Source organism: Fukomys damarensis, unplaced genomic scaffold (genome assembly GCF_012274545.1).
Source record: "Fukomys damarensis isolate Sample0158 unplaced genomic scaffold, DMR_v1.0_HiC HiC_scaffold_13, whole genome shotgun sequence".
In the NCBI taxonomy this organism is placed as follows: Eukaryota; Metazoa; Chordata; class Mammalia; order Rodentia; family Bathyergidae; genus Fukomys; species Fukomys damarensis.
The window spans coordinates 23,274,578-23,285,395 of record NW_022900925.1 but is presented as its reverse complement, the minus strand read 5'-3'; the positions used below and the strand labels follow the sequence as shown (position 1 = coordinate 23,285,395).

The 10,818-nt window shown below is 47.2% G+C and overlaps 1 protein-coding gene across 6 annotated transcripts in view; it reads right to left on the bottom strand.

Moving 5' to 3' along the window:
• Hnf1b (HNF1 homeobox B) overlaps positions 1–10,581 on the bottom strand; it is a 51,096-nt gene extending 40,515 nt beyond the window's left edge. For 3 of the 6 annotated variants that reach the window (XM_010626833.3, XM_010626835.3, XM_019207830.2), the window contains exons 1-3: positions 10,019–10,533; positions 4,984–5,183; positions 561–747 (exon numbers count right to left, since the gene is read on the bottom strand). In XM_010626833.3, the coding sequence (XP_010625135.1) occupies positions 561–747; positions 4,984–5,183; positions 10,019–10,362 (731 nt within the window). In that variant the 5' untranslated portion in view covers positions 10,363–10,533. Of the gene's footprint in view, positions 1–560; positions 826–4,983; positions 5,184–10,018 lie in introns of all 6 variants that reach the window. The other 3 variants (XM_010626831.3, XM_010626832.3, XM_019207829.2) reach the window with 2 other exon arrangements.
• Between the last annotated feature and the right edge of the window lie 237 nt (positions 10,582–10,818).

The window sequence follows — 10,818 nt, the reverse complement described above, 5'->3', positions numbered from 1 at the left end:
CGAGGTAGGCGGCGGAACCACTAAACTAAATCCTCGGCCCAGATTCAACTAATTCTTACTTTCCTACAGTTTCCTTTTGGACTAATGGATGGACAACTGGTAGAGACCAGAGTCACAATCTGTGGCTACAGAATGCTTTTACCCGGGCCAATATAGAGGTCAATGATACAATATTTACTTCGCCGGTCATCATGTTTTGTACCAGAATTCTCCAAGGTATCTTCCCTAGAATAATAATTTCTGGGGAGGTTAGTAAGTGTTCCAAAGAGGAAAGGTTCCATGGTTAACAACCAGCAAAGCTATGTGAGTTTCTTGACTATAGGACTTGTCAGCACTGGTAAAATATTACTGGGTGTTGTGACTCCCTGAGAAGTAACCATGTGATATTTGTCAAACTTATTTATCATTAAATTGAAACTGGGGTTCTGTGCAACATGCTTTGGAGAAATGCAGTTTAGCCACATCTGGATAACCACAGTCTCCACATCCCAGGACTGAGGGGGTAGATCTTGGGTCCACGTGCTCGCCTGCCTGCTCGAGCGAGCTGCTCGTGTTGTTACCTGTTGCACTCCTCCACTAAGGCCTCCCTCTCCTCCTTGCTGGGGTTCTTTTGCCGGTCGTAGGCCTGGTACAAGATTTGCTGGGATGCGGGCCCCCATTTGAACCGGTTGCGGCGCATCTTCTTGTTGGTGGGCTCAGAGCAGGTATCATCGGACTGCCCAGGCCCCTGGCTCTGTTGACTGAACTCTGGAAAGAGAAACAGCAGCTGATCCTGACTGCTTTTGTCTGTCATATTTCCAGAACTCTGGACTGTCTGGTTGAACTCTGAAAAGAGAAAGGGGTAGATTTGATAGGGCCTGTAGCCTTCACTTGGCAGACAGACAGACAGATAAACAGACGGACAAAGACCCCTTGATTCCTCTTTCATAAGCTTAGCAAACTGCCTTGAATGTGTGTGGAGCCACCGTGGGGAGCCCTTGTGAGAGGCCCCTCATTGCCCACCTCAGCACTACAGCAAAGCCATCTTATTCCTTTCTTCCAAGGAACTCGAATGTAGCCAGCCCTTGTTTTGAGAAAATTATTATTTTTTCCTTGACTCACTGGGCCCTCAGACATGAAGCAACACTCTCATTTCTGGATGCTTGTATTTTGATGACAAGGGAGTGAATTCTACCAAGTCTCAGGCCAAAGGAAACACTTTTCTAAGGTGCAATTTACTCTTACACAACATCCTCAGAGAGTGGCTGTAAATAGCTCTCCCCACCCTTCCTTTCTGCTCATACATCCTAGGAATCTGCATTCTAACGTTAGGTTCTTAGAAAAATACAAAGCCCCAAACCTTGTAAAGAATACTTTAACATAAGTATACCTGGAGCTTTGTATTAGGAAGAGAAGATGCTCTTTAGATCTCAAGTATAATTGCAAAGGTAAAGATACGTATTTGTATGTGGGTATGCGCACAAGGGTCCATTTCTGAGGGAGTCAGCCCAAGCAGGAAGCCCTACAGGTCACCCACAAGGAGCATGGCAAATGCAGAAACTGAAACACAGGACCTTTCTAGAAATAGCACTGGATGAGTTGGAGTGTGACACGTGGTGATGGAATGGTGCTCCCTGTCTGGTCACCTTCCAGGATCCTTAAATCCATTCTGATCGAATGAATGAAAGAAAAATGGCAGCTTGGCCCAGTGGTGATGTCTTAGCCTATATGGTTTAAATAAATTTGACTTTCACTTTATTTAAAAAAGAGAGTTTTGTTGTCCGCTTCCTCACGACCACATGAAGCAGGGTTCATTAGGGGTGATTAAGTCCATTTTATGGATGAAGCAGCATAGAGGCCAAGCACCCTACTGAGCAAGGACACATGATAAATTCTTGCTTATCTACCTAAGGACCTGTATCCACTTTGGTTGCATCAGGAGGGATTAGTGGGCTCCTAACCAGCCTGAGATGTAGAATGTCAGTTGCAGGTAAGGCTGGACTTTGTTTAACCAGGGGGCTGACTGGCCAAGTTAATGAGCAGTCTTCCTGGCTGACAGACTGTGCTTCTCACTACAGCCTTTTATTTGGGCCTCAATGACTTTGGATAATTCTCAGGCCACTTGAAGGCTTTGGAGACTTGAAATAGTTTCTGCTAAACTTAAAACAGGAAATCATTGACTCTTTGGGACAATGAAGGGCCCAGGACAAATTGTCTAAATCAGCTTCCTCACCTGTGGAATGAGAATGGTTGAGAAGGCTAGGGGGCGCTTACCAGTCTTAAAGAACATTAACCCCTAGTCAGGATGACGATGGTGATGATGACCCAGATTCCTCTGATGGCTTTGCCTGCACACCTCTTACATTATTTGGTCTGCAGAGCAACTCTCCACGTGCAGTTACTTAAAGGACAATCAAAGGAGAGAAAGAAGCTCCCTGCTCAGTGTCTTCTCTCCTTCCTGTGGGCTCTACATGGTACCCATGGAGTCGTCATGAGTAATAAAACCAAGGACCTGTGGTCAGTTTGAATTTTTCATTTGAAGCAAACAGATGTAACAACAGTTAACATGTAATGAACCATCACTATGGAGTTTTGTGCAACGGCCTCTAAATGAATCCCTTCATACAACTCTCACAGCTTCTCCTTGTGAAAAGTATTATTATTTCCATTTTACAGAGGAAGAAACTGAAATTCACTGTGGTTCCGTAACTTGCCCAAAGTCATGTAGGCTTGGGGCAGGAGCTACAGTGTGAACTCAGCCTGTAGATTCTAAGGCTCCTAACTACCAGCTTCTGGATCATCTCTGAAAAAAATAGTACACCCCAAACTACCCAAATCTGATTTCTGTGGAGGTAACAAAACTCACCCCTGAAGCTTTGGGGCGGTTGTGAAACGTACAGCTATCCCACAGTGAGGCAGCTGCCCCAGTGCCTCACCCGCCCTTGGGGAGGCAGCCCACTTCAAGGTCTGTAAACCCTGCCTATGCCTGGATCAGCCAGAGGATTTGCCTGCAGGTATTCCGATGCATCCAGGACCTAATGACTGTAGGGGTTTAGTTCTTGCCTCTCTTGATGCTTGAAGAACTAGACTCTCACATATCCTCCATTTCCTTTTGGATTAACCGAGGGTGGGAGTGGGTCAGAAAACGTTCATTGGTCATAAAAGTTAACTGGGAGAAGCTGGCTTCAGCAGCCTCTTTCTAGGCTTGGGAGCTGGCGCAGACAAGCAGGTTCTATGTATAGACAGGCCAGTGAATACGACCATTTATTCATTATAGTGTTCATGTATCATCTTTTATTATTATTATTTCCCCCTCTTTCTCCTGCCACTCATTCCCATTCACTTGTTTCTGTTTTATGTATCTCCCTTCTTAATTTTTGTTCCATGCTGTGTGACTTGTATTCATCCTTTAAAACTGGGTTCAAATGTCACCCCTTATAGGAAGCCTTCCATGAGGTGTCCAAGTGATTTAGCAATTCCTCTGCTGCTCCTTCTGTGTATCTTTATAACAGCTCTTAGAAAGCAGCAGTCATTATTTACTCAAACTTCTCAACTGCTTCAGTGGAGTGTAAGCCCCTGCAGAAAAAGAGCCTGTGCATCCCACAACCTAGCATGATGTTGGCCACATAATAGGTTCACATATGATAATTTGTAAGAGGAAAGAATGTTTCTGAAGCTTAACAACAGTAAGAAAGTCTCTTGCAGACTCTGCCATCCATCAGCTTTGGCAAACTGTTCCCTTTTAAGCGTCCTGAGCATCTTTCTGGAACTTCTGGCTTTTCAGAAATTCTAGTTGGCCTTCCCTGATTTCCTTCCCTCTTTTCTGGGTGGCCTCTCAGGGGATACAAAGATGCAGTACAAGCTGGGAGATTGGGTGAGTTCCAAGAGTCCTCCGGCCTTTGGAGATGGTGGTTCCTGAGAATTTTCTCAGACTTTCAGGAACTCAAGGATTGCTTCATGTCAGGAACACAAATTCTTAAAGAGCTAAAGGCCAAGGCTGGAGTCAATCCATACTGTAAAGGGCCTTCTCTTCTAAGCAGCAAATGATTCTCACTTTGCTTCATCCAGTCTATCTATATAATGCTTTTAACTGAAGTGTAAACAAGCCATCAAAACAAAACCTTTCAGTATTATTGGGTGAAAGAAATCTTTGGACAGAAAGAAAACTGTGGGATGACATGAGGTATGACAAGAAGTGATGGGTCAGAGTTCCAAATGCAGACACTTTTACTGTCTCCTGCCTCAGCCAGAAGTAGCTTCTTTGTTGGCCAGGACCGCAAGCTGAGGTCTCAAACTCCATTACTCTTGGTAAATGTGAGTAAGCACTTTAAACTGCTTCAGGACTCCGTCTTGCCACATCCCCTGTCAGAGTGCAGGACTGAGTGCTAAATCTATCTATAGGAACACCTTCATTTTTTTTTAATTCCTATTCCAGAGGGTAGGAAAACAATAGCAATAGCGGTTGATATTATTGACTGCTATCCAGTGTGTTCTCTGGAAATTCTGATTTGTGGTCATATATTAAAGGGAGATTCTTGGTTTACTTTACTATAGGAACACCTTCATTTTTTTTAATTCCTATTCCAGAGGGTAGGAAAATAACAGCAATAGCAGTTGATATTATTAACTGCTATACAGTGTGTTCTCTGGAAATTCTGATTTGTGGTCATATATTAAAGGGAGATTCTTGGTTTACTTTGTGAAAGATATTCCATTCTGTCACCTACTTAGTTTCAAAGAGAAGGACATTGGGAAGAAGGACCAAAAAGTTCAAGGTCCATTGCACACTGAAGGGCTTGAGAGTACCTGGTTGGGTAGAAAAGGGACTGTGAGGGGAGAAAATGGCACAAGCCAACCCATGTTGGGTAACCATGAAGGCGAAATCCACCTGCCAAGTGGTCATAAGGCCTTCTCGTTCAAGGGGAAACTGAGGCAGCCCACATGGGTCCGAGTGAGTGCAGAGATCTTTCTAAATGGAGGCAGAGGCAGGGTTTATACACTTACGTCGGAGGATCTCCCGTTGCTTTCTGACGTACCAGGTGTACAGGGCAGCACGCTTCTGTGTCTTCATAGGGGTGCCCTTGTTGAGATGCTGGGAGAGGTGTGACTGATTCAGGCCTGTGACATCAACCACTTCCCTCTGGGGGATGTTGTGTTGCTGCATGTAGCCCTTGATCATTTTGGCAGCCCTCCAGGGATCCTCACTAGACAGATAAGCAGATGGTTAGCATGCTGGTGGAAGATGTCTGAGAAGAAATAGTCTCTTGCTAGGGGTTCAACCTATGCTCTGTGCAAAACTAATCCTCATGTGTTTCTCTACCTGTCCAAGTTACAACCTTAGAAGAGGCACGAAGGAAAAATAAAATCTCTAACCACCCCAAAACCAAACAAACCATCTAAATAGAACAGCTGAAGTCCCTACATAGTGCACACTTTCCTTTCTTTCTGATATCTACAGGGAAGGGGAGACCTTCATCTTACAGCTGAAGTCTACATAGTGCACACTTTCCTTTCTTTCTGATATCTACAGGGAAGGGGAGACCTTCATCTTAGGAATGAGCAAGGACCACTAGAAAGCTCTGTCTCATTAATCAGGGTTAGAAAACAACAACAACAACAACAACAACAATAAAAAGCTCTTGTTCTATTTTGCTCTCCTTCATTTTCCTGGAATTCAAAAATACGTAAAAAGCAAGACCCACTGGAAAGTGGAGATGAGCTTGAGACCAGGCAGACAGGTCTTATGATAGGTGGTACCATCAGTTTCCGAATTCACTTAATTTCATTCTAAGCCTTGCCCACATTATTTTCCTTCTGAAATAGGAGAAAAATGTGTCCATTTTCTAAGAAGGAAGGAGGACGTAATAGCCAAATGTTTAACCCTTTGTAGATTTTTACAAAAGTTTTCAAATTCAATGATATTCCTCCCTGGGATTAAAGAATTCTACCACCCGCAAGGTAGGTAAAGTTAAAAAAAAAAATCCATAGCTCTGCCTCCTAAATAAAACCTAAGGAAGACTGTAATTTCAGTGCTGCAGTAAGACATTAACAATCTCAAATACCTTCTGTTCCTGTATTCTTACATTTCTCCTCTGATATGGCAAAGGAATCTGGAAGGTAATGTGTCTCATAAATTTTAAGATTGGGCTAAGAATGTGGTTAGACTTTTCATTTCTTATAAACACAGGTATGCAAAAAAGACTTTATTAGTGCTTTTGATGTTTACGTAAAATGTTCTCCACTTTGCTAATATCTTTTCTTGCTTACTAAATAGGTGACAAAATGAGAAATGTCATTTCAATTAAGAAAATAAGGCACAGTATAGGGTAAAAGTACAAAAGAAATGATACATCTCAAATATTACATATTTAAAATTTATAAAAACCATGCCTTTACAGTATGCTGATATACATATACATATCATAAAAATGTTCATATCATGATGCAAATATCATAAAATAGGACATAAAAAATGAAGGGAAAATTAGTTTCAGATGAAACAATAAAAATTAGTGTTAAAGCAGAGACCATAGATAAAATGTTGTACTGTAACATCTGATTTATTTCTAAAATAGTGTCTGTGTCACATAGAATTTTGTTTAATGAATTAAATCTCCATTAATCAAATTTATTTTATAAGCACCTGAATGGGTGTGATTATTTTAGCAAGCCTTTGATATTAAATTTGTAAGAACCTAGATTTTGAAAGAGGTGTTTTTGAGAAATGAAAAATTTTAGATTACATGTAAGTTAATAACGAATTTCTCAAGTACTTATAAAAGTATATCCAAGTAATACAACATAATGAAGTAACAAGAAGAACAAAAATAGAGAAATGCATTTCCATTTTAAATCTGAATTCCACCTTGAGCAAGAGAGAAATAAGGTAATGAACGTTTTAGACATATTAATGTAAACATCAGAGATCATTTATAAGCCTATTTCTGGAGAATATTTCCAAGAAACTTTTTAGGGTGGAAAACACTTTCAACAGATACGAACAATAGCTTCAAAAGCTAGGAAAAAGTATTTGGAGTTTAAAAGTTAATACTGTATTGCTTTAACAGTTTCCTTGGCCATTTGTCTTTTGTTTAAATTTCTTTACCTGTGCTCATTCTGTGTGCCTAAGAAACCTAGCAAAATAGTGTAATGTTCCAAGTGTGAATGGCCTGGTGAAAAAGAGTGAATTAGTTCAACAATACAGCCGGTTAACAACAACAACAACAACAACAACAAAAAGTCCACAAAAACTAAGGCAAAACCTTTAAATCCGAATTAGAGCCGGTTAACAACAACAACAACAACAACAAAAAGTCCACAAAAACTAAGGCAAAACCTTTAAATCCGAATTAAAAGAATAGATTTGGGGGATAAGATGGCGTAGTTACTACACCTTTATACCTCTCTGCCTCCAGAATGCTCCTATCTTCCCTGGGAAGGAACCGGAGAGCTGGTTAGGTTATTATTATTTTTAAGTTCAGCTCATGTTCAGGTGTTCCCAACGCGGATAAACGCGCGTAGCCATTGTGCTCAGAGCGCAGGTGTCAAACGCCAGACCTGGGAGCCCGCAATGTCCGCCAGGCACGCTCTTTGGCAAACAATGACTTTGCTGCCTGCGAGCGGAAGAGCCTCGGCACAGCTCAAGGCACGTAGGTTAAGAAGCCACGGCTCTGGCATCTGAAGAAGCAGCCAACTTTCCTAATGCCACCCGCGCGCCAGTCTCGCAGCAGAGCACCCAGCAGCGCAAAGTCCCCAACCTGCCTTCCTGGCCGGCATTTCTCTTCTAGCAGGTGTAAAGGGCGTTTAAGTGCTCCAACAAAGTTACTTTTCTTTTCTTTTCGCCTAGGGGAACAGGCTGGACAAGGGAAGGAGGAAAAAAAAAGGTGGGCGGGGGTGCTTGTGCCCGGCGCTCTGAAATAGACTGTGCCACGGCCCAGGAACCGCTAGCAATTTCTTCTTTCTTTCTGGTACCGGGGATCAAACTCGGGACCTTGAGCTCGTAAGTCAGTCGGCGGAACCACTGAGCTAAATCCCCGGCCCTAGCAATTTCTTGAAAATTAATAAAGTCCGACGCATCCGGGTTTGGGGGACAGAAGATAACACCCGCTTGAGAAAGGGAGAAAAGCCTGGGATCTGTCCAGCGAACCTAATTCCGGTGAGGGTCTCGGCCTCCTTAGTCTCCTCCCCACCCCACTTTGGGAAGGGAAAGAGGGATGAGGTCCCAACACCCAGATCGGATCGGGCCTGGCTTTGCATCCCCTGGACCCTCGGGTGTCTGCGGCCCTAGGGCTCCGCTGGCTGCTCGGGCTCTTAAGCAGATCTGTTGGGGCCCCACGCAGAGCGGGGTCCCTAGGCTGGGGACGAGAGGGGGCGCCCCGCAGCGCAGTGAGTGAGGGCCCGGACTGCGGCGGTGAGCTACCCAGCTTCTGCGTTTTGATTTCCTTCCCTTTCTAAGCCGCGTTTACAACTTCGCCAATGAATAACCCGCCTCTCTTTTCAACCTAATCACGGCCCTTTGACTTCACTACCGCCAATGAACCCCCCGCCTCTCTTTTCAACCTAATCACGGCCCTTTGTGTATCTTTCTGTTGATGATTTATAGAAATAAATTAATAACACCCCAACTCCACGTGCTGCAGTTTATGTTACATCTCTGCTGCGTCCCGCCGGGCGCTGCTAGGCCGGGTGCAGAGGGGCGCTCGGATCTACTCGAGCTCCCCAGGTCCTCAGAGCGCCGCGCTAGCCAGGGGCCGGGGAGAAGGGCCTAGGCCTGGGTGACCTGCCGCGAGGCCGGGAGCCCGCCTGTTTCCAGGTCCAGATCAACCTCCGCGCCGCCCTGGAGCCCCAGCCACTCTGAGGGGCTCCTCCTCGGACTCCTCTCACCCTCGGGGACCCACACCTTGCTGTTCCCCAACCCTGGCCGGGGATCAATCACTGCTACGCAGGGAGGGAAACGGCGAGGGAAGAACCTCAAGTCTACGAATTACAGCAAAACATTGGGCTGGGGGAGGCTAGAATTCTGTTGTCCAGAGAACAAACCACCGAGTTCCCAGGGCGCAAATTCAAAAGCAAGGTCACATTCCACCTTGAACCGGCACTGCGAGCGCGTGGCCTGGCCGGGAGCGACTTCAGTCTTGAAATCGCAGCGCTTCAGTACTGGGGTACAAGCGAGAGGCTCCTTCCCAAAACTCTGCGGCCTAGGAGCGAGCTGCGGTCACAGAACCGCTGGGCTCACTGGATAATTAGTAAGTAGCTGTCAAAGCGTAGGCCGATCGGAGAGGACCCGGTGGATCCTGGCCCGGGGCAAGAAGGCCCGGTTGCCCGATTTCCCCCGGGGGCGCCTGGGTGTCGGCGGCTAGGTGCGCGCGCGCCTCCTTTGGCAGATTGAGACCAAATCCTTTGCGAATGGGTTCTGAGCTGGATTTACCCGACCCCACCTCCGTTTGCTTAGCTTCGTAGTTTATTCTGCCCCGCGCTGGTCCACCCTGACCGCACATGCAAAAGTTCCCCTTTGCAAATCTAAAAACGGCTCTAAGAATTCGAGATAATTTCGAGTCTTGCCTGGGCGCCGCAGGTGGGAGCGCCTACCAGATCCCGGCCCTAGGTACTGGCCGCCGGTACCTCCGCAAAGTAGGGCGGGTCGCTGTGCCCGAGCCCGGCCCGCGGCTTTCCTGACCCCAGGCAGCACGGCCCGAGGCTTGCGGGACTGGAGCTTCTGCTCCCCGGCAATCACAGCTATTGCCCCACTCGCGCCTTCAATCTCTGGGGCAAACCTCGGGCAAAAGGCTCCGCGCCTCTAGTTCTCCCGGGCCAAGCCCCAGCCCCATGGAGAAGGGCCTAGGGTCCTGGACGCTGGCCTGGAGCTTCGAGCCCAGGGTGGCCTTGTTGGGGGTCTGGGAAGGGTCCAGGTGTCGGGAGAAAAGCACAGCGCCTGCCGGGGGGCTTCTCCAGGGGCAAACGGGGTTGAGGGAGTAGTGGGCTCTGGCGCGGAGCGCGGGGCCCGGACTCCGGCGCGCTCTGCTCGGCGCTCGCTGCCTACCTGAGCATCCGGTCCACCTCCGCCCGCTGCTCAGCCGCCTCCTCGGTGTTGAGCGCCTGCAGCTCCTTGAGGATGGGAGGGGTGTCATAGTCGTCGCCGTCCTCGGAGCCCTCGTCCCCGGACAAACGGCCCTTGGCGTGGCCGTTGGTGAGGGTATGGAAGACCGGCTTGGTATCGGGATCCGTCCCGCTCCCGGGGGATAGAGGCAGGGTCTCCAGTTTCACCCCGAAGTTCGGGGATGGCAGCATGTCTTCCAAGGCCTGGACCAGCACCTCCTTGGTGACCCCAGAGCTCAGTAGGGCGCTCAGGAGTTCTTGCTGGAGAGTTGTGAGCTTGGACACCATTTTCCAAGGACGAAAAGAGAAGGGGGTGAGGGGGTGGGTGGGTGCGAGAGAGGAGGGTGGAGGGGAGTTTCACAAGAGAACCCCAAGTCCTGGAACCCCTCCACCCTTCAGCCTCCTGACACTTGTTACTCCCCGGGGTCCCGGAGCCTCCTCCGAGAGGAGTCAGAAAACTTCTAACTTGCCATGATCGCCACCATTAGGCCATATAAGATATGCAAATTAGTGGGAAGGGCCCGGCCTTCGGCAAGATGCAAATGGTGGTGGGGAGGAGGGGGGAACCCAGGGAGAAAGAAAGCCTAAGGGGCAGTCTTGGGGAGCGGGAGACCCGGGCCGGGAGCAGGGCTTGCCAGGGCCCATTGTACTCACGCTGGGGGGCTGAAGACCTTCTTTTGCGGGTTCTGTTTATCAGCTAAACTTTAGCTGACCTTTGGACTTGTTAAAGCAAGTGGCTTGTGG